Raw genomic sequence first — 27,177 nt, 5'->3', positions numbered from 1 at the left:
ATGCGGCAACCGCAGAGTCTCCATTCCAGCTCAGAAGTTTCAGCACCTGCCCTATAAGACGACACCTGGCATATAAGACGACCCCCGACTTTTGAGAAGATTTTCCTGGGTTAAAAAGTAGTCTTATATGCCAGAAAATACAGTGTGTGCTTCTCTCACTGGGTCATTCTGGGGAATATCCTTGAAAGCTAAAATTTGGTATGTGCACAGTACAAGGTATTTTTGTTATTTAAAAAGACAGGAAATATGACATTTATATATAATTTCTCTCAAAAACATGTGCTCAACTGTTTCAGATGCTCTATATGAAAAACTTATTTCACTAGATCAGTGCACCAAATCAGGTAAAAACATGTAATAAATTGATTTAACCACATTTTGCTACACTAATTAACATAAGGCTTTGTTCACATGGAAACTCCATGTCAGAAAAAATACCAAGCTACAATATTTAAGGACCAGTGAATTTTGAAATACCCTACACACAATTATGAATTATTCCTGATCAAAACCTGAATAACTACTTTGCTACCACAAAAAGTTAAGCCACTAACCCAATCAAACCATTAAAAAATCAACTGAGAAACAGGAAGAATTGAGGCCACACTGGACTTCTCTTGTTATAAAGTAGATTTATTTTATTTTTATTTTTTTATTTTTATTTATTTAGTTCACAGCTTTGTAGTAGAAAGGAAAGGAAAGACCAAGTCATTCTTTGCATATGAGCCCACACATCTTTACTCATGAGAAAAGTCACACAAGTTATCCCACAGAAACTAAATAAGGAGATGAAAGCTGCCAATGAAGCTGTTAAGAGGTTTATTACTTATGTGGTTTCTCTCATCTAGTATTTTTACAATTACATCAATCTGTTCCTTGTCTTAATTGGTGTACAATTTGAACCTTTCTGGTTGTGTTCATGTTATGATATTGTACATGAAGACTGCATACTTTTGTCCTTCGTATAAAGCCGAACTGCCAGGACCCTAGAGATCTAGGAAAACCAACATTTAGAGCAAGAAAGATATTGGATGTATATTGCTTGTACATTAAAAAACAACAACTAAATGCCACTGAATGTATGAGTTCTCAAATATGAATCCAGATTTTTTTTTAATCAGCCATACTGCCAAAACAGAGTTTACATTCTAGCTGACAATTAAAATGCAAGCCGGAGCCATCAAGATGGAGGTTTGATCACCAACGCCAGCTAGAGTGTGGACTGTAGCTTTGGAGTCTTGATTATTGATGCCGAAGCATTTGTCTCAAAGGGCAAACAGAAGCTGGGGCACTGAGATTCAGTTGTAAAAAAAGATGCAAACAGCTGAACAACAGAGCAGCTCCCTGATATTTGATACACAGACCATTCCTGCACAGCTCTTAACACACACCAAATCCTTACATTCACTAAATAACATAAATGGCATAAAATAAATGCCTATTGTGTTGGGGAAGTGTGTTGGCATGCAGTCCAAATTCACTCCATATATAGCCTACAATAGCTTACTCAGACATTAGCCAACACAAAACTTTACACTTCCCAAATAGTTCAAAAACACACTCCACAATTCCCTCTAGCCACATCATTTCTATCTCCCTACCTTCAAAGGCAAAAACTTTCTAAAGATTATTTCAACTTATTTGTACAAAGATGCCAGAAACTTGGAAACTGTATGAACTTGACAGTCTACATCTCACAATTTGACAATGAGAATGTCCTTTGTATTGCTGCCACAGTTTCTGGCAGAGCCTACAAGAACATAACATTTCCCAATAAAGAGGCAGAAGTATAGAAAGCACAACCTCAAACCAAAAACAATACAAACAAAAATCCCTGATATATAACAGAAGAACTTCTATAACCTGAAAGAACTGTAACACTCTAATAGATGTTTCATTGGAATATACTGAAGTGCTGAGAACTTCTGCAGCTAAGTAATGATGCTAATTTATGCATATGTCACATGGTTTAGAAGAGTTCTTCTCAAAGTCTCAGATAAAGGCCAACATCAGAACCAAACTTTGGTAAGACAACCACACTATTGCTAAATCAGTTTGAAGACAAATTATCTAAGACATCCCAAAATGGATGAAAGGAAAAGGTATTTTCTCAACCATCTTAAACACACACATATACACAAACAACCCATTATAACAGCTTAGAAAAAAATGTAGTGTAAGTTATGTAACACTTACAGCTACTGCTCTAATGAAAAAAATATCATCACATTTTCGCAAAGTCACTATCCTCTTCTAGTAAAACTTTGAAGAAAATCATTGAAGAAGATGCAAAATTAAAATCCATTCACTCACTTATCTTCAAGAATACACAAACACTGCATGCCACATATTTTTCTTACCAACACACTTATCCTGTACCTTCATTTCAATCACGTTTAGCTTAGGATGATCTCAAAATCAATCCATTAAAAAACCACACACACACACCATACCACTTCTATGGGTTGAACACTAGAACTGCTTGGTAAAGTAGTAAAAGTTCCCCCAAAATGATCTCGTTACAATTCCCTTAGCTTGTACCACTGTGAGAACAGCAATCCAAAGCACCAACAAAACAAAAGACTAATACTCCTCAGAAATCTTCTACAGATAAACTGCAAAATAAAAGAGTTCCTGATGGAGGTTGCTGCTTCTCTCTGGAAAGTCTCCTTCCCCCAGCAGACGATTTTCTAGTCATGGGGAAAGAGTGAAAAGGGAATATTTTATTTAGAGTGGTTGTTGTGGACTGTTTTCTCTCCAGGTGTTTCTGACAACGCTCAAAAGCTCCACTCATTATCAATAATCAGAGATGCCAAGAGTTGAGGTCCAAAACATCTGGAGGGCCAAAGTTTAAAAACCACTGATATAAAGAAACATGTTGCTTTTTCAAAGCATTTTAAAATGCAATGAATATATTGAAGATTGGACAAATTCTGTAGCATTTCCCAAGTTCTCTGGCAAGCTTTCAAGGTGAGCTGAAAAGCAACTTCCAGATATAGGTCTGTTCTAACTCTTACAGCTAGCTGTTGATAACCTCCTGTGTGTGCATCATCTCAAGTTGTCAAATGTTGATTACAACACTCTTTGCTCTTTTAATATTTTAGACATCATCAGAAACAATAAAATGAAACAAGTCAAAGCCTACATAGGTAGGTATTCAAGACTGTTAGAGGGATTCTCAGTTCCCTTTTGTAATAATAATAAAGACTGAAGTCAGTAATAACAAGAATAATGGCTTAGAACTAAAGAACAAACCACTTGTACAAACTTGAGTAGTGGGAACTTCTGCACCCACCCAAGCAAACAGTGCTGATGTTCCCACACACATTTGAATTCTTTGCACTGTAATTATTGTCTTCCAGCTCTATTAGTTTCTCAGACTGCTACTTCTACTTCATTATAGTAAATTGTGGCACAACACATGCCCATGATACTCCCAGCTTCTGCTTGGGCTCCTTCAATTTTAAAAGTTTGTGTTTTACATACTGTGTTTTGCACAGTAACATTCAATTACAGAAATTTTAAGGTATTCAGCAAAAATGAAATGAGATTATATTGGGACAAGAGGACCAACCAGAAACTGCTTTAAAACCACAGGGTGGTCTCGTGTCAACTGGACAGAAATGAACATGTTCAGATTCAATGCAGGACTCCAAAGCTCAGCAAATTAAATGCCACAATAGATCATAAACGTTCAGAATCAGGGACACAGGCCCATTTTTGTGGCAAGACAGCACTGAATATAAGTGTACAGATATTAAAAGCTGAAATTGTTATCTGCACTAGCCTTTGCACCAAGGTTCACAATAATTAAAAGTGAACAATTTACAGTAAATGTGTTTTAAGGAACAGGCTGCTTAGATGATGCTATCAATCATTTAGCCTGCTGGGTGATTAAAATGTACAGAAAGTAGTATAGTGACTAACTCTGCAGACCTTGGCATATACTACCCAGTTGCTAGTATTCCCAGTTGTAGTGAATCTGAACTCACTGAATAAACTGCTGAGTAAGTCAATACTTATAAAGCCCCACTTAATCAATGGGTTTACCCTAGTTGGGACTAACAGCTGGTTTTTGCCTTAGCATTTAGAGCTTTGCTGGTAGGAAAAAAATTCTCTTCTTGCCTCAGCAGCTCTCTGAAAGTATCTGAAAGCTAGGGTATTCCAGAGCTCCAAAATTAATCTGAGAGACCACTGTGCAGAGGGATAGCCTCCTAGTTTGGATGGATTCTGCTGTTCTGTCAGCAGAAATCCATTTGGGATCCTGCCCTGAGAAGTGTTGGTTAAATTACAATATAAATTGAAGATTTAAAAGGAAAGCATTCATGTTAAGACCTCACATCAAAAGAAAGATACTAAGGTGTAATGGAAGGAAATGCAGAGCAAAATGCTTAAGTGGTATTTTCTAGTCTGTGTTTTATTATCATCATCATTATTGTCTACATCCCAAACTATAAATTATCTGGGAGGATCTGGCATACAACATAAAACAGAAAGGTTAACACAACAGGCACCCAGTGTGAGTTCTAAACATTCCTCTGAATAAGAAATTTTATACATGTGCAATGCACCTCTTTGAAAGGGAAGACAAAATGAATGGTTCTGTTGTTGTTGCTTCTGCTAATGAATTCAACATAGTTTTGTTTGGTCTAAGTCTGTCAGTCATTTCCTTATCTACAGAGCTGCAAGCCAGATGCTGTCTCTGTAGTGAAAAAGAAAAATGGTGGAAAAAGCCCATGTCCTTTTCCTACTCCAAATATGAACTGAAGAAGAAAAAAGGAGAGGACTAGAGGTGGACGAGGCATGGAAAACTTCCAGTATATAAAAAGGACTTCCCAATGTGGGAGACGAAAAAACTTCATGAGTCAATCTTGCTATCATCTTCTGCATGTTTTTCAATATGTCCCACTGCATCCTATAAAAAGAGAGGGGGGGGGGGGGAAGCATTTACCAAACAGAGCTTACAACCAATCAACTAAAGTTGTATTTTATTTACCTATTAATTAAAATATTGTGGGAAGTCAGAGCAGAACACAGATAAACCAATAAACAGTTTAAAACAATTACAAATTAAAACAATAAATTAAAACAATACTTTGTGTTCCTGTTCTGTAACACTAATTATGTTTTGTTCATTCTGTGTTTCAGGTAGGAGTAAACAGATTACAATACAAACCATAGGAGTGGGTGAAATGTGTTGTAAATCAGGACTCCTCCCATTCTATCTATTCTGCCATAAACTTTATGAATTTGACCCCAACCACATTTCATGTGATCCTAACTGCATGAGCCCTTGAAAGATTGCCTTCCCTTGTATTAGACCATGAAGCTCTTCAAAGGAGGCCTAGCTGGTCATACCATGATCTCCAGGCTGCTATCTAACACCAAAGCAGATTACAGAATCATAGAGTTGGAAGACTTTGGAGATCATCTATTCCACCAGTGCTGGCTGCGCAAAGCAGGATGCACCTGGAACATCCCTGACAGATAGCTATCCAAGCCTCTGCTTAAATGCCTCCAATGAAAGAGAATTCATTACCTACCAAGACAACTTATTCTGCTGCCAAAGTATTCTCTCACATTTAGTAAGTCTGTTACTACTACTGTTTATCTGAAAACTATTTACCTGAAAGCTCCCCATACTTTCCTGCTTCACTTAAGTTTGCTCCATCTTCTGACTAGGTATGTTTGAAAAACTGTCCAATTACAATAGTATGTTACCATGGCAGTTGAATTGGAATAACAGCCCTACAACTATGTAGTAATACAGAGCCCCAGGTTTTGTCTAGATTTGTTGTTCTTTATTAAATTTCTCCCCCAGACTCACCTGCAGCACCACACATAACCCCAAATGAAGCCCAAATACCTCTATTTTCCTCTCCAGTCCCTCTCAAAATGTTGACCAGAAGTGATGTCACATTATTATTACCATTTTGTATGGGACTGAAATGGAAATTGGAAGTATTTTGGGTTGGTATGGAGTTCTGGGGTGCTTGTGGGGATGCAGAGTGTTATTTTCATATGTTTTTATTTGTTTGGGCATGATTCTGCATGATTCTTGGGCATAAACTGCCCCCAAATAAATGCTAGGGTTTTTTTAAGTTGAGGAGTTGAGGGCTTTGGATGGCAGGTGGGGGCTTTAGGGACCACAAAAGTGTGGTCTTGGGGTGACATGTGGCCCATGTGCCACACCACACCCACCGTTAATCTAGAATGTTACAATTCTATCCTGGTTGATATTAATATTCTTTAATCAGCTATATGGCCCCTGAATAAACCTTATACACCATTCTTAGAAGGACAAGGGAAGGAGAATCTTGGTGGAGGAATTGCTAAATCCAAAGCTTTACCAGGTTCACCTTTGTAGGTTAGAAGGAAGACTTGCAAGAGGAAAGAAATCACACTGCTCTAGGGCTAGTATAATTTCTCCCTTGTACCAGAACTTGCCAGGGGATTGAAAGAGCCTTGGAACTGGTGAACCCGAAATGTTCCCTGATGTGCCCCCAGGATGCTTTTGCTATTACAAGTGGAGCAATAATGATGGAATGGTAAGGGTGACCCTTAGATACATTCAGTAAGGATGCTTGCAAGGGCATCCTTCCCTCTTCATCTGCAGACCTCCCTCTCTATGGATGGGGAAGACAATGTAATCTGTCCTTTGGTCCTAGCATACTTTCCTGAGAACCACAGGACTGCAGCCTTATTTTAAAAAAATGTTATTTTAAAAATATTACAAAAATCAGCAGACCACTGTATTCTCCAGAATTTAGTTATGTATTTGTTGATTCTTTAATATACTTCATATCCAAACTGTACTTCAAATATTCTTTCTAAGGCTGCATCCACACTGCAGAAATAATCCAGTTTGATACCACTTTAACTGCCCTGGCTCAGTGCTATAGAATGCTGGGAACTATAGTTTTGTGAGACATTCAGTCTTTTGTGTCAAAGAGCTCTGGTGACACAAAAAACTACAGTTCCCAGGAGTCCATAGCATTGAACCATGGCAGTTGAAGAGGTCAAACTGGATTATTTCTGCAGTGCAGTTGCAGCCTATGGGTTTTTTCCTGGATTGCTTTGTTTTTTACTATAACACTTTACTACATACCTGCTTGGAACTTTTCCTGGAGGTGAAGAAAGCATCACAGTTCTTCCAGCGGCACTTCAGTGTTTGAAAATTTGGGTTGGTATGATCATTTAACAAATGCTGTTTGAGGTGGTCCACAACTCCAAATATGAGTGAACATCCATGCCACTGGCAAGAGATATGAGAAAAATGTTACAAACAGAATCCTGAGGGCACAAAAATAGTAATAAGAAACAAACATAAAATTAACACACACAGGACAATTAAGCTCCCTCTGTCCACCAATACGTAAACACAACATTAAAAAAAATCACAGAGTACAATCTTATTTATCATTTTTTTGGAAACATTCCCAGAGATGATCCTACATTCTGTTATCATCAAGCATTTTTTTATTATGTATTATGTTATGGGCCCATGATTTTAAAGTGGAAGAAAAAGAGTACTGTATAGTTGTACACATACCTCACCTGGCCAAGGTATGAATAATCAGAATAATAGAACTAGAGCGCTGAAATGAATCCTAAAGGTCATCTAGTCTAATCCCCTGCAAGTACACTGTCAAACAACTCTTATCAGGAAGGTCACATATTCTTTCCCAATAAATCCTTAGTCTGGTTTCCCCCAACAAAATCTCTTGTTTTCATTTGTCTATTTTACTCTATAATCATCACAGAATGGAATCTGATCCATTTTTGTAAACTTCTGCATACACTGGGGGAGGGGGACTAGCCTGCCCACCAAAGGTTATTGACTTGCAACTCCCAGCATTCTTGAATTTGGCTATGTAGGTAAGGGCTGCTGGGAGTTGCAGTCCAACAACACTTGGTAGGCCATACGATTACTATCCCTGCTATAAATCTTGGAGTCATGTTGCTGAAATAAATAAAGCCATTCTAAGTGGAATGATTTCAACGAACAAAAGCAACAAATTTGGCTGTGATCCAGATCTATAGTTATATGCTGCCAGAATTTGCTGTGAAATTGTCCTTGCAACAGCTGACACTCCTGAAAAGATATGCATCTGCCAAGAGGTCTTGCCTCTTCATTACCAAGAATGACCATGGGCAAGAGAGGGAAGGATCATAAATAGGCTCCAGCACTATACACTATAACTCTGTCAGCAGGTGCGTGGTTACTTTGAAATATGACCAGAATTTCTATACACTACACGATGACTGAGATCTAGAAACTATATATTGGGAGAAAGTAAAACCAAGCACTATGAGGATACTAATTAGGTTCTATAGCCTGGTCTTGCCTCTTCTTTTTCTTCTTCTTCTTCTTATTAATAATAATAAATATCCCACCTTTTTCCCAATAATGGGTCTCAACATGGCTAATCCTTGGCCTCAGAGGGAGCGATTAGGCAGACCCAGCAACATCGGGGAGTGCCTGAAGGAAGAGGCCCCTCCCTCCTCAACTGTCACCTCGGCCTCAGAGGGAGCGATCAGGCAGACCCAGCAACATCAGGGACTGCCTGAAGGAAGAGGCTCCTCCCTCTTATAACTGCCATCTTGGCCTCAGAGGCAGCGATCAGGCAGACCCAGCAACATCAGGGACTGCCTGAAGGAAGAGGCTCCTCCCTCTTGTAACTGCCATCTTGGCCTCAGAGGGAGCGATCAGGCAGACCCAGCAACATCAGGGACTGCCTGAAGGAAGAGGCTCCTCCCTCTTGTAACTGCCATCTTGGCCTCAGAGGGAGCGATCAGGCAGACCCAGCAACATCAGGGACTGCCTGAAGGAAGAGGCTCCTCCCTCTTGTAACTGCCATCTTGGCCTCAGAGGGAGCGATTAGGCAGACCCAGCAACATCGGGGAGTGCCTGAAGGAAGAGGCCCCTCCCTCCTCAACTGTCACCTCGGCCTCAGAGGGAGCGATCAGGCAGACCCAGCAACATCAGGGACTGCCTGAAGGATGAGACTTCTCCCTCCTTTAACTGTCACCTTGTATTTGTATTGTATTCAAGTTTTACTGTACACCGCTATGATCATTGAGGAATAGTGGCCTATAAATAAAACATATTATTATTATTATTATTATTATTATTATTATTATTATTATTATTAATTTTAATACACAGATTTAAAAACTACACAAAACCGTTGATAAAAGTATACTATAAAGGTTAATTAAAAACCTTGTCCCACAGAATAAGCTTCAAAACTCATTGTTTAATTGGTGTGGGGTGTTCATCGTATTATTACAGTTGGCCCTTCTTATACACGGATTTTTTATACACTGATTCAAGCATACACGGTTTGAAAATGTTCCAAAAAAGTATAAATTTACCTTGATTTTCCATTTTTTATAAGGGACACCATTTTGCTATGTCATTATATTTAATGGGACTTGAGCATACATGGATTTTGTTATACACGGGGGATCTTGGAACTAAACCCCAGCGTATAACAAGGGTCCACTGTATTACAATGGATCTGGGACAGGGCAGTGAAAATCCTTGGCTGGGACAACAGGCCTTGACTACCAGAATGGAGGGAATGAGTGGGAAGGTAAAGAGAAAAAAGCTCTGATAAATAAGGAGAGGCCAGCCCATGTAGGGCTTTAAAAATCATCAACAGAAGTTTATAACAAATACAGAAAGGGAAGGGGAGCCAATGAGGGATGACAATAAAGGAGAGATTGATCCAAGAAGTGAGCAGACATGATAATACATGCAGCTGAATGCTGGACAGAAATTAAAGGACAGAGGTGAGAAAGAGGAAGCCCTGCAGAAGGAGCTTACAAAAATCCAAGTCTAGCTAACAAAAATGCTTAATGCTTTACCCAGCAACGATAATTCTGCATCAAGTTCAGCCGCACAGCTTGGATGCTACCATCATAACAACCAGTGTAGATCTGAGAAAGGAGGACAAACAAATTTTAATAGCAAAAGAAAATACTTCAAGGAAAATTAATGTACTAAAGGCTTCTCATGTTAGTATTTCATAATGAACTGAAATTCTTGATTTACTTTACTGTAGTTTACAAACATTAAGGGAAAACACACTTCTGGGAATCAGTTTCACAATTCCTACCTAGTCTTTTTACAGTGATAATATTAAGAAAAGAAGCTGAACTGGAAAGAGAAAACTATTTTAAAACTCTTTAGTTGCATAAACAGAATTAATACTGGTTTGCTTTTTAGTGTTTTTTTTTTTTTAAAAAAAAACATTAGATGTACTGGTCAGCCTAGAGTTAGCTCTTCAAACTTTTCCATCACTTAGCATGAACTTAACAGTCTAAATATTTTAGGGAACAGAACACAAAATCAGTAAAATATAGTGTGTCATACAGTTATGCAGCCCTTACAATGCACTCAGGATTATCCACCAAACAATGTGTCTCTCAGGTCTGCCTCAAGTACCGTATATACTTGACTGTAAGTCGAGAAATTTTGGCCCCCAAATGGTCCCCAAAATCCTGGGGTAGACGTATACAAGGGTCAGTGGGGTCCCCCAACCAAGCATCTCCCCAATCGGGCTCTCTCCACAAGAAAAAGCCCACCTGGGGTGACGCGCGTTCGCCCTGCAGCCTTCTCTCCAGCCGGCCTCCCTCCTCATGAGAAGGGAAGCCGGCTAGAGAGAAGGCAGGGAAGGGTGCGCATTCGTCCCTCGCAGGCTTTTTTTCTCCAGCCTGCCTCCCTCCTCATGAGGAGCCCTCATGAGAAGAGAAGCCGACTAGAGAGAAGCCTGGGATGGGCATGAATTTGCCCCTCGCAGCCTTCTCCAGCCAGCCTCCCTCCTCATGAGGAAGGAGCCCGGCTAGAGTGACGCTGATTGTCCCGGAGCCTCTCCCCAGCTGGGCTGCCCCCTTAAGTCTGACCCTCGACTTATCCACGGGTCATATAAAAATCTCCATTTCTGGTCCCAAAAGTTGACCTCGACATATGCATGTGGTCAACTTATACACGAATATATACGGTAATTAAGGTGAGATCACACATATGTAACTGCCTGGGTGATAACTAGGTTGAGATCTTTGCATGAACTCTGAATGCAAATCTCTTTTATAAGTATTTCTGTCAAAGCATTCCAGGCAAGGACAGGTACTCTAGGCTGGTTGCGTAACAGAGTAAGAGTCACAAGATGAAAAAGATGGCATTGGTGTGCAAAAAGAAAAAGAAAAAAAGAGAGCCACCCCAATGCTTCTGTCACAGTCACTTTAGTTACTGACCTTTTCCCAGGGTCAGCAGAGAACAGGGAAAATGAAGTGAAAAGAAGTCCCATTCATTTGAATTCAAGTACAAGGCTGTGCAGGATTGGGAAAACTGTAACAGGTTTCCACAACTCAAGGAAATTCCAATAGAGAGGTCTTTCAGGCCAAGATAGAAATAGGATCAACAAAATATGCATGCATACATAGAGAGATGTGCAGGTATTGGTGCGTCCGTTTGGTCCTTCTGGCAATGCTTTTCAATAGGCTGCTGCTCTGAGATTGCTCTGATCTTTGTATAAAAAACCTTTTTAGCAGGTATGGGAGCTGAAAAGCCTTGTGTTTCATAGGGCCTGAAGAGACAGGCCAAAATAAAGCTGGTTCGGGTCACTTTGGAGGTATGTTGTTTCAATGACACACGCATCTTAAGAGGCCAGATGCTGCACCAAAGCTGCTCTCCAGTCCTTAGAACTAGAGCTTGGCTTTGGCATGGCTTTCGGACTATTAGGATGCATGCATCATTTAAACAGTATACCTCCAAAGTGACATGGAATGGCACTGGTCCAGGGACCAACACTGAGTAGCACTGCTATGGAGGGTTTTAGCAGGCAGTTGTCTGGCTAAAAAGCAAGAGGGAGGAGTGACCCACTCCTAGATAAGTATGGCCACTGAGGGAGACCCTGTGACTTGATGGAAAAGAAAAAAAATGTTACCATGCTCTTATGAATGGTCATGCACATAATCATATCCGAATGTCCTCCGTAGACTTGCAATCGATCATGGGACTTGAGGTGGGGATGGAGAGGGGGAGAAAAGGAAAAATAATTAATAATTTCATAAACTGAGAATCCTACCTTTCTTTTAAAAAGTTGCTTACACAGCTAATAAAGAAGTACAGATACCCTTAGAAACTTCAGTTTCTTGGAAAGAACATGCTTCACAATGCTATTTCATTTCACAATATGCTGCTAACTCTCCTGCCACACAAACCTAAACTGGATTCTCTCAGAAAAAGGTGTTAAAATAATGAAAAGTTTTTAAATATCCAGATCAGACCTGTGAGTACATGATGAAGGGGCTGAACAGATGGCCTCTTTGGAGCGGCTTGGCACTGTCCCTTTGAGTGCTGGATCAGGGCTGCAGCAACTGCATGCTGCAGTCCTGATCCAGCAGTTTGCTAACTCAAAAAGAAACAGCCAAATGCCTCTCCTTTTCAAGCTGGCAGAAAGCTGTGTTTGCCCTTGTGGCAGTGCTTTTGCTTTGTTTCTTGGGCACAGTGTGTACAATAACTGGGCTGCAGGAGCATATCCACGCCGCCTACTGTCTGGTTGGGCAGGCAGCGTGATGGCGGCTTGGGAGTGGACAGGGCATGCAGTCAATACGCCCCCACTCCACCCTGACTCCAGCTCATAGTGCTGGTCTGTTCAGCCCCTTACATTATGAAACTGGAGACATGTTTCAAGATGCTCAGAGGATGGCCATTTATTTAGCAAAAAGAAACCCTGACATGTTCCGTCTTCAGGGCTATTTATAACTTAAACCCAGAAATTTCTGAACTAGAAACTCTCAGACTATCTACATGTTTTTTGTTTGTTTATTAAATAGTCTTAAAGTTGGTGGTCCAAATATTTTTGAGATTAGTTTCTAAGAAGCCCCTGAAGAAGGCTTTAAGAATTTACATGTATTGAAACATACTGGGCTTTTAATCATCATCATCATCATCATCATCATCATCATCATCATCATCATCATCATCTCCTCCTTCTTCTCCCAAAATTGGAACTCAAAGCAGCTTACAATTTAAAGCCATACAATTTACACATAAAAAGTGAGCATTAAAATGAAATTAATCTGTTAAAGTATTAAAACACATCAGTCATTAAAAAGAATAAAAAGCAGTTAAAAAAAAATAAAAGTGCTTAAAAACAGTTAAATTAACAACCATCATATGAACATCTTGAGACATGTCTCCAGTTTCCTCCACAAATTTTACTGACCGCACCCTCGTTTCTGCTTTTTTTAAATTACTATATAACACAATCCTAAGAGTAAACATGCATCTACCAAATCCTGATGCTGTAATCTCTTTGCATGATTCATCTAGCTGAAAGAAATGGCATAGTTTTGGATCACATATCAATCTTGGCTGTGGGATTCTGAAACTTCCAGTTACAGAATAACAACAACTGAAGCCTACAGTTCTCCTTCAGAGCTCCTTAACATCAAAAACTGATTTTGGAACAAGATGCATTGCTCCAAATTGCATCTCACGGAATATTTGAAACCAAAACATCCTCATGTGATCAAATAGAAAAAGCACAACATTCAATCTAAGTTATATAAATGACAGCATACACCACTTTTTAATTGGAGTTATGTTGCATGGTATTAATAACAACACACAGAGTAAGTTTTGCCTTTTTTTTTTACCTGCAGCTCATAAACACGAACACATTTGTCCAAGCAAGCTGTTACCATCACCTTTCCCAGGATGTTCACAACTGTTACTGCATGGTTGTGCCCTTTGTAGATCCGCACCAACTCCCCTGTCTGAAGCAAGGTTATCAGTAAAGCATACATTAGGGATGGGAACCACAATCATAGGCCACATGTGGCCCCAGGTTACTTTTACAGCTCCACCCCCCACAAAAACATGACACCAAAATTCTGTGGTAAACCAGGAATTTCTTTTAAAAAGAAGGAAAAGTTGGATGTTCAGGATTTGTCACCAAAATTCAGTAGCAAACTGAGAAAATCCCTCTAAACTAAACTTCTCTGCTTGTTTGAAAGCAGTATTTCCACTTTATCAAAAAACTTCAGTGATACAATATCAGTGTGGCCCATGGCGTATTTTGGGGGCAGCAGTGAGATGAACTTGCCTAGTGAGATGAACTGGCCTATTGTTGTTCACCATGTCATTCATGGGTAGGTGACTAAAAAGTACATTGGAACTGTATTAAAAGACATTGCTGCATTAAGTCTGCATCAGCATAAAAAGATAAAAGGAATCCTGCAGCACCTTTAAACTAACTGAGAGAAAGAGGTTTGTAGCATAAGCTTTTTTAAGAAAAGTTTATTCAATTAAAAACATACACATTAAAATTATGAAAACATTCATACAACTACAAACAAGTTATACATATAATAATCAGGAATACCTCAAGACATTTCAGAGAGCAATTTCTTACCAATACCACTCCTAATTACATTTCTAATTACATTTCTTTTTATCTCTTCTTCTGTTCTCCAAACAAACAGGTCTTCCCCTCTTATTCGTCTCATTCATTCATTCATCCTTTCATTTATCCTTCTTACCTCCCTATATCCATCTTCCTATCCTACATATCCTAATTCCTCCCGTCCTTTCACCTCAATTTATTTCCATCTCTTCTTCACTCCTCTCAAGACCTTCTAACCTCTCTCCATCTACGATCCTTCATCTTAAGTCCCTTCCTTCAATCTCTCAGTTATCTCCTCTCATACCCTCATTCATCTACTCTAACCATTTTCCAACTTTCTTCAACCTTCTGTCAATCATTCTTACTGACTTCCTCTTCCTTTGACCACTGTTTGTTCTGTTTCATCCTTGACTGACTTTCTTTCACTAGATTACTGTAACTTCATCCACATTTTCTCATACTTTAACTTTTTCTAGCTATCTTGTAAGCATGTCTTATCCTAATCTCTTAATAGTGAGACTTCGTTAATTCAACTTTTTTCTTAGCAAATCCCCAAATAAAGATTAAGCCATTAATACATAGACAAAGTTGAAATTGTACCCTCATCAGGTAGAAGTGCATAGGTTACTTATACTAAATATTATTTACAGGTTCACGAAATTTAAGTAGAGTTTATACTTCTATTTGTCCTGCTTAGTAGAGGTTGGACTGAATGGCCCTTGTAGTCTCTTCCAACTCTATAATTCTGTGTCACCCTAAATATTCTGTTAACTTAGTGTAAAGCGAAACCAAATGCACAAGTTTAACAGTCTGGGAGATAATGGACCTGAAGAGGTTCTCCAATACCCATTACAGTATCAACCTAGCAGAAGACAAAGTACGTTTCTGGGAAATTCAACAACTGCAAATATTATAACTTCTATATTTTAATGAACTAGTGTGCTTTGGCTGTTCGAGTGCTCGACTAAGAGTCTAGGAGACCATCATTTGTATCGCCACTCAGGTATGAAAACTTGTTGAATAAGCTTGGTCAAGTCAGTATCTTTTAGTCTAACAGGAAGGCAATGGCAAACCTTCTCTGGATAAATCCTGCCAATAAAACCCTATGATAAGTTAGAGTCAACACGAAGGCACAAATTTTAATATCTTACTAAGCTAACTTCTCATGTAAAATCATACAAACACAGAAACAATATGACAGTTGTGAACTTTCCAAATACTACATCAAGCTTTGTTTCTATGTACGTTAGACTAATATGGCAGTTTGTACATCCTTTTCAACCATGACACTTTGTGTGTGTTTAGTGTTCAGGTGTCTAAAGTGGAACACAAGTTACAGTACTGTCAGCGCAACTGCTGGGGTCCAACAACCACTGTCAGCAACTCAAACGAGTCCTGGGGTTAAATCAGACCTTTGTAGCAGAGCTAGCAATTTTAGAAGCTGAAGCATGGCTCCAAAAGCAGTTGGGATAACAGCAACTGGATGTCTTCCAGGAACTGAAGCAATGCAGGAACCTCCGGGGACACACAGCAAACCGATGTCAGACTTCTTCTGATAAACCACCAGAGAAGCAAAGTCTCCCGAAGTGCTCTTTATTCACAGTGCTATAATACAAATACAGATCTCCAAAACTCCAAACCATACCAAACCAACTCCTACTACAAACCCACAAGCTATCACTTGCAACCCCTGGGTTTATATAGACTTCAGACCATGTGGTCTCCCAAACCCAGTGAGTTCCTGTGTGTAACCATGACAAGTGTCCCCTGTGCAATCCAGCCAGGTGGTTTCATCATCCATGGCTATGTGCACCTAGACACTGAAGTGTCCTTGAGCCAATGAGCATCAGCTGTGCTGATCAACCTTATCCTTCTGCTGAATGCTCATGGTCAAACACACACACATCAAGCATTTCCCTGTGTGTTATGTTTTAACCCTTCAAATCCCTGACAAGTACAATATATTGCCCTAACTGCTCAACTTAATACCAGCTTAGAAAATCTGCAGAAATGGGTTAAGATTCTGGTTTGAGTAATGAATCTAGGAAAATGTAACAGTGCTGTATACAAAATTATTTCATTAGAACTAAGAAATGTGAAATAATTTCTGTTTCACAGGAATTATTTAACCATATGAGCATCTTACATGAATATTTTAACTATATGAGCAACTTACATGAATGTTGTGGGCATGGACAGACTGGTCACTGGAACCACTGAACACCAGATCATTCACAACCTTGGAAGAGATAACCAGACAGCAAGATTATCCACAAGAAATGTTATCTTCCTTCCACCCACACTCATTCATGCTTGTAAAATGCCTTTGAAAGGCAGACTGAGCTTTCAGGGAGAATGAACTTAACTGGATTCAAGTCCCAATTCAGCCATAGACTCAGCAGGGGAGCTTGAGTGTCATTATTTATAACATGAAAACAACAACCAACTACGTTTGGCTGTCAATGAAAAGGAGAGTACAAGCAAGTCATTATAATCTTCATTATTATTTATATGGTGCTATCAATTTGTGTCACAGTTTAAAACAATGCACAATGGAAGAAGAGCAAAAAGAAAGTCACAATAGTCAAGGCTGGAGATAACCAGAGTTTCCAAACAGAAGATAGAGAGGAAAGACTGTATGTTTTGCAATGTTGTACTGGAGAGTTATGTAACATGGTAAGAGTGAGTATGAGCAACGGTCAAAGAAAGGTAAGGTCAAGGCTATATACCTAATTTAGAGTGTGCATGGTAAATACTATCAATGCACATGGGATGCTAAAGAAGGCTTGAAGGAAAATTGGATATAATCCATATTCAAGCCAAGAACAGACCTTTGAAAAAAGTTATTTTTGAACCCATGTTGGCTATGGGATTTTGGGAGTTATAGTCCAGAAAAGTAACTTTTCCCAAGCTTCAGAACTGAGATCTACCAGAAACAATTCATGGTAATAGACAGTGAGAAAAAGAAGCCAAAGAGATCAGAACAGATACATGTCGCCTACCAAAAAGAGGGAAAGCATAGTGAGAATGTCTCACTCTAGCCGTACAAAATGAGTGACTCAACAGGGGAAGAGTTCAATGGCAGAACACACACATTTTGCATGCAAAGAGCCCTGGTTAAAATCCTGGCATTTCATGTAGGGTTGGGCAAGACCCATCTGAAATTCCAAAGAGCTGCTGTTAATTAAGATAGATGGTAAACAAAGCAAAGCCCATGGACTCTACATGTACCCCAGGGATTTTTGTGCCACCCCAGCTTGCTCTGCCCACCACCAAGTCTACAAATCTGGTGGCGGGGTTGTGGTGTTTTAAAGCAAATAAAATGTCCTCAAAAGGCAAATTACTGCTCCCACAAACATCCAGAAGAAGGGTTTACACTCAAACAGCCTCCCAGCCACTACAAAAGGCCCCTAAAACAAAATTCAATCTGGAAATAAAGACCAGAAGTCATTTATGATCTCATTTTTGGCCTCAAATAGGGTGGCACAGCCCACTGCTGGGGTAAAAACTGGTCTCCACACCGACTGCAGTTGCCCACCCTTGGTGTAGACCAGTGCTACTAAAAGTGATGGTGTCTGGACTGGTGCCACTCCCTGAATAACTGGCTGCCAGTCCCTGGCAGATTTCCAGGAATGAAAGAAATAATTCTACCCAATGGGCACAAATCTAGTGCACAGAGCATCACAGGCACATTGGAAAAAAATAATTTCTAATTAATTGAGGAGACATCTAATTGTGAAATAGTAACAGTAAATTGTAAAACAGTAAAAGTGAAAATAGTTTTCCCTACTAAAATCCCAATAATATCAGTGACAGTTTATAATAAAGCTAGGGGCTTGACAGATGGGTGCTTTGCGCTGGCATGGGCCCGAACCAGGGGTGCGCGAGGGCTGAGCATTTACACACTCAGCAACCCTGCACACACGCTGGCTGCCATCATTGCATGCGCCCTGCCATACGGGACTCTCGATGATGACATCTGCGCAGTGCAGTGCCCAAACAGCACTGCGTGGATGTCATCATGGCACGTGAGTGCACCAATGGCATCCTGTGCATGGCCTAAAAAGAACCTACCGGGAGTGAGTTCTTTTTAGACTTCCCAGAGGCTGTGGCATTTGGTTGTCGCAGTCTCTATCCGGGGCAGAAAGGGGCAGCGTCTCGCCGCCCCTTTCTCCCAATCTGTATAGCCCCTTAGTTCACACAAATAATTTCATTTAAAAATAATTCACTCCAGATCAGTCATTAAAGTTGATTCTTCTTAATGTATATATTCCTTCTAATATATATTTTATACTATTTCTGTATTCAATAAATTATTATTATTATTATTTATGGTATTTATACCCCGCCCTTATCCCTAAAGGCTCTCAGAGCGGCTTACAATTATTATTATTTTTAATTGGATGGTCCCCTGCCCTCAAGCTTACAATCTAAAAAGACATGACACAAAAGGAGAAGGGAATGGTAGTGGGTAAAAGGATCAAAAGTTAATTTGTTTAATTCGTATTTGATTCATATGAACTGTTAAAGGAATGACCATATAACACCGATCTTGAAGTCCCTTCACTGGCTGCCTATTAGTTTCCGGGCAAAGTACAAGGTGTTGGTGATTACCTTTAAAGCCCTACATGGCTTGGGCCCAGAGTACTTGAGGGAACGCCTTTTTCCATATTGTCCGTCCCTCACACTAAGGTCCTCTGGAAGAAATCTACTACAGCCAAAAAGATCTAGGCTAACATCAGTCTCCCAGAGGGCCTTTTCTACTACTGCTCCAAAACTATGGAACGACCTGCCGGAGGAGATCCGTCACATTCCCACTCTGACAGCTTTTAAGAAAGCACTCAAGACGGATCTCTTCCGGCAGGCCTTTCCAACTTAGTTACCCTCCCCAGATATAAAGATATTTGTCCCGTCATCTGTCTATTCTTCCCCGCCTATGTTTCTGCCTTTTTTTAATGTCTTTAATGTTTTTATACTATTACTGTTTAATTCTGTTTTAATACTGGGAATGAGGGGGCAGTAGGCCTAGGGTTTGATTTTATTTATTTTTTTAACTCCATTGTAATGTGATGTATTTTATTGTTGTAACCCGCCCGGATTCTTCGTGATTGGGTGGGCTAGAAATAAATCTTTATTAATATTATATTATTAAAAGTCTGTAGTATATCCTTTTCAATGTCTTTGGATATAATGTTTTATATGTTAGCCCACTTTAAATCACTCTTAATTATAAAACTTAGTAACTTCTCTGTTGCTTCCTCCCTTGTCATCTCCTCCCCTGTCCTCGTTTCGTTGTCTTTCTTCCTTTATCTCTTTTCCTCTAGCTCAATCAACAAGTTCAAGTTAACAATACAGAGTTCATTTACAAACTTTGAGCTTCAACAGGCAGAAATACCAAATACTAATTATGCCCATTTAAAGCATTCACTTGAAGCTACTTGCCTTCATACAGAGTACAGTCTTGCTGTGACCTTCAAGGGTCCGAAGCAGGAGTCCATTCCGGGCATCTCGTACACTGATTGTAGAATCATAGGATCCTACTATCAGCAATCTTCGTGCCCCTTCTTGGGCTGTGGCAAGACAGCTGATTGCACGAGGACCATGGCATTCAAAGACATCAAGTTGCTTGTTGTTCTTAAAAATCACATTTTAAAACATCATGAGTAGACCCTCACAAATCCAACCTTATGTCAAGAAAGCATTTTTCAGAAAGTTTCTGGACATTCAAGTAAAAACCAGCATGCCTTCTGGCTACCTGAATGCTCCTTCAATTCCCAAAAGGTCTAAATGTCCATTTACAGTCGACCCTCTGTATCCACAGATTTAAACATCCACAGCTTGAAAATATTTTAAAATTATATATATATCCAAAAAGCAATCTTTGATTTTGCCATTTTCTATAAGGGAGTCCATTTTACTACACCACTGTATATAATGGGACCTAAGCATCCATGGTTTTTTGTATCCATAGGGAGTCCTGGAACCAAATCCCTGCAGACACCAAGGCCCACTGTATTTTAGCTTGTTAAGTAAGTTCTTAGTTCAAGATATGTAAATAGTCCCCGCCTGCCTCAGTATTAGCCAGCTACAGCTGCCACAACATTTACAATGGCTCTAATGGAACACACATCTTTTAATACTGACCTTTATATTGAAAGTAACCACATTGCCATTTGCAAGCCCGACATAAAGGATTCTCCATCTAGTATGCAGACAGAGCACACGGTCATCCAATTTAAACTGATCCACACATTCTCTAGTCTGTTAAAGGGAAACAACAGTGATAAACTTACTGATTGAGAGATTCAGCCATCCTCTTTAGGCAAGTGGGCCTAAAGAAGAAATCTGAAAGCTAGCTTTGTTAATTAATTGTTAATTAATCAACAACTGCAGAAGCAGACCATTATTACATAGGGCTAAAAGGCCTTCATGCCAAACTGTAGATATGTCCGTTGATGCACACTTGATGAATCAACAACTTAATTATAAAAGTGAATTTAACTGTGTATATATTTGGGTTCACTTTTCCAAACTGTCATATGCAGAGCCAGCATAGTGTAATGGTTTTAGCACTGGACTATGAGACTGGAGACCATGGTTCAAATCCCCACTCAGCCATGGAGACCCACTGGGTAACCTCGGCCAAGTCACTCTCTCAGCCTCAAAGAGCATCTCTTAGCCTTTATTTGTTTGCATGTACTACAGAATGGATGAGAGCCAGCATGGTGTAGCAGTTTGAATGTTGGGTTCTGACCAGGATTTGAATCCTTGCTCAGCCATGGATGACCTTGGACAAATCTCAGCCTCAGAGAAAGGCAAAGGCCCTACTGAACAAATCTTGCCAAAACCCCTTATGACAGGTTCACTTTTGGGTCGTCATAAGTTTTTGAAGGCATACAACAACAACATGGCATGCTCTAGCTCACTAAAGAATACACACTACAAATTCATGATGCTTTCTTGACTTCAGTAAAGAATCAGGTCCTAATTGTATTAACTTCTAGCTCAGGAATATATGCAAATTGCTTTACTGTGAAAATGAAAATATCTTAAGTAATCAGTTGTGTACCTCTCCCAGCATTTTCACATTAAATAAAATATACAATATTCAAATAAAACCATTTTTAAAAACTGTATCGTCTGACTTAAGTTTTTGGAAATCCACATGAGATTTTTAGATAACAGAGCTGTAAACCGACCTAAATGCACCTTTTAGCAACACTGAGATCCTCGACAGCTGGAATTTTTTTTAGATGTACTAAGTCATATTGACACTATAGCTTCTGGCTCCACTGTCACAATTTATTTTGCAACTTTATTTATGCAATTTATTTATTTTTATAAACTTGATAAAAGATACAGAAATTGCACCTTAATCACAAAGGGATTTCAGGGAAATAAACATAAAAATCAAACATTCACTGCAAAAAAATGACCTGTCATCTGGTCAGCACAGCAAAGAAACTTCAACCTGCTCTCCAAAAATGTGAAAATACTGGGGCAAATAAAAAGGATTTAATGTAATGCTAAGAAGAGAACAATTTGAACACAAGACTTAGATTTAACCTGGTGTCAGCTTACACTGCAGTCCTCCCGAAGTTCAGCTTCATTAAGAGGAAAAGAGAAGCAACAGCCATACTGGGAAAAGGAAATGTGTTTTATGGAAGTATGTATCTTCAAAAACATGTAAACACTATATTTACAATTACCTTAATGTTGTAACAATGTATACTCTGGTCACTGGAGCCTGAATAGAGTGCTGCATTCTTCCCTGTTGTCTGAGTCACCAGAAGACAGTTCACCTTTGAGGTATGCCCTTCAAAGACACCAACACACTTCCTGTTCTGTGAAAGGAAAAGCATTACAACATTCATTTACTCAGAATCTGGAACCAGATCAAATTGAGGTACAACCATAAACTTTGCTTTCAAAACCAGTAACTTGTTTTCCTGCTCATGTGCATTTAAAAAAATATGTGGTCAAGGTACCCAGTCGCCATGCACACAAACATTTTCCAAATTACTTTCCCACATACTTCAAAATGTAAGTCTTTCTTCTTTGTACCTGTCCAAACACAAATATGATATATATCCAGCAGCTGTGAAGCTGTATTCAAAGTCATTGCTACAGCTACCTTATTACATATGGAACTTTCTTAATAGCGAAAATAAAATTCAAATCTAAATTGGGCTGGTGAAACTGCAGTCCTCCAAATATGACTTCATATCTAGTACTAGTACTATACAGCCAACAATAAGGAATGATAGGAACTGAAGTCTAACAACTCCTGGAGGGTCACCATCTCCAGTCTAAATTTATGCAGCTAGTGGACAGCTTCATACATGTTCTTTTACAAAATATGTTTTATAGTAAAAGACATTCTCCCCATATCAGCATTTTAAATACACTACATAACCTCAAGGCCTACTATAGAACTGAGCTGGAACATAATGGATTAGCTAGTAGGGGTAATGCATGTAAAGAAAATCCATACATATGAAACAAGTTCTGGAGCTCCAGTTTATCTTTACAAGGTTCTTCTCTTAGTGTGAAAACATATGTTGGGTTAAGAATAAAGACCCAATTCTTTACAAGACAGATCTGACCATTGCTGCATACTCTTAGGAATAAATGCTAGTCTCTTCCATTGCATTACACTGGAACTTTTGTTTCCCAATTATCCAGTGGCTACTAAGCTTGATGAAAAGCCACCAGCTACTGACTGGTTAAACACAGCTCTAATAAGGAATAGGCACCGGATTTGGACCAAGCTAGAATCCTGAGTCACATCCCACTGCTTCAACGTCCTAACTGAGGGATAGGGGTTAAACTTCATACTGGTTTAATTGTATTTATCTGCTCGAAGACATGATCAGTCCTCACTGGTTTTACTAACCGTCTAGTGTTTTGTGGGACTTTATGTAGGAATATAAGCTCCAAGAGGCAGAACATCTTCAGCAAGTCTGCTTACCACTAAATTAAATGCACGGATGGTTTTGTCTGCTGAGCAGGTGTACAGCAAATTCCCAAAGATTTGCATAGCATTTACTGAAGCCGAATGGCCCTCAAAAACCCCTTCAGTAGGTTCTTCATCGTCCCCCGGCTCTGAAGAGACTTCTGTCAAATACAATTATTAAAGTTGGCAATTAACTACACATCTTGCTAATAATATCACAGCAAAAGAAAACTAAAGAAGGAAATCTTCATGTTAAAAGTGCCAGATGTTTGGCTAAAGGCAGATCATATACCTCCACGAATGGGCACAGCTAACAGATTAGCAAATCTGCTAGCAAAGACTGTGCAAATTCACTTCTGGCCACTGCAGAAACATAAGCATCCAGGCTGAGGGCTGTATCTAGAAACTGACTGAAGCTGCAACCCTGCATCTTCAAGAGGACTATTAGCCCTTTCAACAGATGTTCAACCCTTATATCCAGATCTGCCTTTTGACACACACCATCTAGTCTCAATTAATAGTTGTTTGCCCTAATCCAGTCTATTACTGACATCAGACACTGGTTTAGAATGGGGAAAAGGTTCCCTAGATTTAAGTGAAAAGGACAAATAAGAGTTCGGCATCATCACCATACTGGTGACATTGGACTTTAAAACTCCAGACAACCTGTCCAAGCAGTCTCATGTTTAAAAGGGGAACAAAACTGAAAATGGAGGGACTCCACAGGTTACAGGACAAGATGCTGAGCAAAAATCCTGCAGCACTTCCTTCTGAACTCATCTCTACTCTAACAGGATGGAACCATTGGAAAACAGTGCGTTCAAATTATAATCCCAGCAAGTTAATCCAAAAGGATACCATGCTTGATGGAACTGAAAACCACCAAGCCATAAAGCAATACCAACGGGGACACATTCCCAACAAAGATCATCCACCAAGGTGACCAAACCATCCTTGTCCCATAACCAAACCTGCAAACAAATTGAAATGAATAATACCATAGGCATGAAATAAATGATCCACCTCATCCAGTACTCTTAAAACTAGGGCACAAATATCTTGTCCACATCTGGAAAACTGGAAATTGGCTAATGTTTACCTAGTAGTGCATCAGGGAGGGGCACCTTTGACTCGTGGATGGCCCCAATGCCTCTTACCAAAGTTTCCTTAGCTTCCCCCATGTTGTTAGCATTTGCAATTGGGAAGACAAACAAAGCATGGAAGGATCCCACTGCTATCTCCAGTCAGAGATCAACAATGACATTCCATAATTCTGAACTATATGTTTTTTACCTGTGAGCCAAAGAGGAAGACACTAAATTTGATCTCTGAGAGTCATGGAACTGGAAGGTACCTCGAGCATCACATATTCCTAAACTCTGCTATGTAAGAATCTGCAGCTAAAGAATACCTGAGAGGTAGCAACCCAACCTCGTTTTAATTTGCCCATTACTTTCTGAGGTATTCCATCCCACTGTCTAACTGATCCTACCATCAGGTTGGGCATTTCAATGTTTAGTTGGAATATTCTTTCTTGGAATTTAAATCAGCTGGTTTGGGTCCTCAGCCTCTGGAGCAGCAGAAAACAAGCTTGTTCAAATTAGCAACTGGTTTTAAATTGCCAAAGTTATTTAGTTTAGAAGAACGTGCTGTATGTGTTCAAATAAACCATCTTACAGTAGCCTCTGAGTCCATAATTAGAATATGGTAGATGGCACAAATATTTAGTAAATATGATAGTCTCTTAAAAACCAAGACTGCTTGGTTAAAGAGTAAGGTGAGGTGACTCACATCAGACAGATTAAAAAGGCAGCAAAGAGATTAAACACTTCTTCTCTATAGGGGAGCAACCTATAATACCCAGCATGGAAATTCAGGTATCTGCATTTTATTGTTGTGACATTTCAGCACCATCTTCTGAGACTCTGTGTCTTTATACAGGCTACAGAGGATATACGACAAAACCCATATTTCCAAAGAACTCTTTTGCTGCTCTCTAAATAGTTTTACCATCCCAAAAGAACTTATGTTTCTTTCTGCACTAAAAAAAAATATGGATGGATTACCTGATGAGTTTTTTGATCCTCTTATTGATGATACAGAAGTTTGAGTCTCAGCTACACTGTAGAACAAAGAGAATGTAACAACTAGAATGTTTAAGCACTCCACACACAAAAAAAATATAACAGTGTGGCATATTTTAATGCAAAATCCTCTAGGGAAATATTTCTAAAGAAAAGGGACAGAACTGACTGCTGTGACCACATAAAAGTGCTTCATCATTAGTAACTGCAAAACAAAGTTTCCGTTCTACAGAACTTGCTTTTGCTGTTTCTATTTCAGCAAGGACAACACTGACATTAGTATTTTAAAAACAACGAAGACAAAAAAAACCCGAGAAAGCCAAAGTACAACATCATGGAATCCATAATTTCTATTAGCTTTAAAAGCCAACAACATTAATACAGATACAGAACTGAGGAACAAATGCAGCCTTTCCAACTCACCTTCTAGCTATACAATCCCTATAGTCTGTTCCAATTTCACTAGTAGAGCTCACTTCATCATAGCCTGACCGAGATGGTTCTTTCAAAAGTTGTTCTGAGGAACTCAAGGCATTCCTCTTGGAAGGGCTGTCTGGTTTCTCATCTCCTGACTCTGATGAGGCAATGGTTACCACTTCAAGGGGAGATTTGGGAACTTCTACAAATTCCAGAGATGTGTCACTCTCATTCTCATCTTTTTTCTTTCCTTCCTCAGCAGCATCCTCTTGTTTTGGAGGAGTGGATGTTGTCACCTTTTCACCTTTGGGCACCTTGATTGTCTTGACTTTCCTGAAAGGTTTTGAGTCACTTACATCTTGTTCTGTATCACTGTTCTCAGGTACACGGGTCGCTGCTCGCAGTGCCTTCTTCTTTTTCAATCTTTTCTTCTTCTTACTTATTTTACTTTCTAAGGATACCAGAGTAGAAACAGCCATCTGTTCAGACTGATCAATTTTGGGATCTTCTTTCACAGATGGATTGGTAGGAAAGGTTTGGCTTTGAAGGGAAGTGCTGCATTGCTCTGAAACAGCACTGTCCCCTGGGCCTCTCTCTTCTGTATGCACTGTCAATAGCAATGGTGAATAGCTAAGGGAAGAGGGATCAGATAATCTGGTCCTCCCCTTATCTGAAGCAGGTTTCTGCATATCTTGATTAGGTTCTTGGAAATCAAAGAGTCCTGACAAGGACATGGCAGCAGTGATAACTGGGTACAGTGAAGACTGTTGACTTGTATTCCCTGAAGAACGAAAATATTATTTCACCAAACAGAACAAATAACATTTGTGCATTCTAGCTTTAGTTATATGTTGCATTCAGTGGTAACTTACTGACCTTCCCTGACTAAATTCAGCCCATTCATTGAGATGGTGGTCTCTATTTCTATGATAAACACTTTGAGACATTATGTAGTTTAGTAGCTACTGTTGGACTAGTATCAGAGAATACTTTGGTTCTAGCTCCAATTCCAGTTCCCAGGAATTGCTAAGTCATTTTCAAACTCATTTCTGTATCTATGCAATAGAAATTTGAACTATGCACTCAGCTGGGTTCTTCTGAACATGTGATAATCAGATATTTGTTATGCTGGAAGTTCTATAGAAGCTGTGCTAGAAAGGCTATAGAAAATTAGATGATATTTGGTAAGCCACAGGCTGAGAATTCTGTGCATCCAAATTGGTCTAGGATGATTCTGAGGTTGTTGGAAATAACACATCTATATAAAGACAATTAGGAGTGTAATGGACTATGTCTCACG

The 27,177-nt window shown here is 39.4% G+C and overlaps 1 protein-coding gene across 2 annotated transcripts in view; it reads right to left on the bottom strand.

The window, feature by feature from the left end:
- Nucleotides 1-612: 612 nt before the first annotated feature.
- Nucleotides 613-27,177, bottom strand: part of ZNF106 (zinc finger protein 106) — a 67,855-nt gene continuing 41,290 nt past the window's right edge. For both annotated transcript variants that reach the window (XM_089521880.1, XM_089521882.1), the window contains exons 11-22: nt 25,884-26,658; nt 25,443-25,498; nt 23,392-23,537; nt 22,130-22,264; nt 20,565-20,681; nt 19,863-20,054; nt 16,597-16,659; nt 13,672-13,791; nt 11,955-12,026; nt 9,874-9,945; nt 7,109-7,255; nt 613-4,915 (exon numbers count right to left, since the gene is read on the bottom strand). In XM_089521880.1, coding sequence (XP_089378006.1) covers nt 4,859-4,915; nt 7,109-7,255; nt 9,874-9,945; nt 11,955-12,026; nt 13,672-13,791; nt 16,597-16,659; nt 19,863-20,054; nt 20,565-20,681; nt 22,130-22,264; nt 23,392-23,537; nt 25,443-25,498; nt 25,884-26,658 — 1,952 coding nt within the window. In that variant the 3' untranslated portion in view covers nt 613-4,858. The remainder of the gene's footprint in view (nt 4,916-7,108; nt 7,256-9,873; nt 9,946-11,954; nt 12,027-13,671; nt 13,792-16,596; nt 16,660-19,862; nt 20,055-20,564; nt 20,682-22,129; nt 22,265-23,391; nt 23,538-25,442; nt 25,499-25,883; nt 26,659-27,177) is intronic.

This window comes from Sceloporus occidentalis, unplaced genomic scaffold, assembly GCF_023333645.1.
Source record: "Sceloporus occidentalis isolate IW3139 unplaced genomic scaffold, rSceOcc1.0.p SCAF_4, whole genome shotgun sequence".
NCBI lineage: Eukaryota > Metazoa > Chordata > Lepidosauria > Squamata > Phrynosomatidae > Sceloporus > Sceloporus occidentalis.
This window is presented reverse-complemented; position numbering and strand designations above follow the sequence as displayed.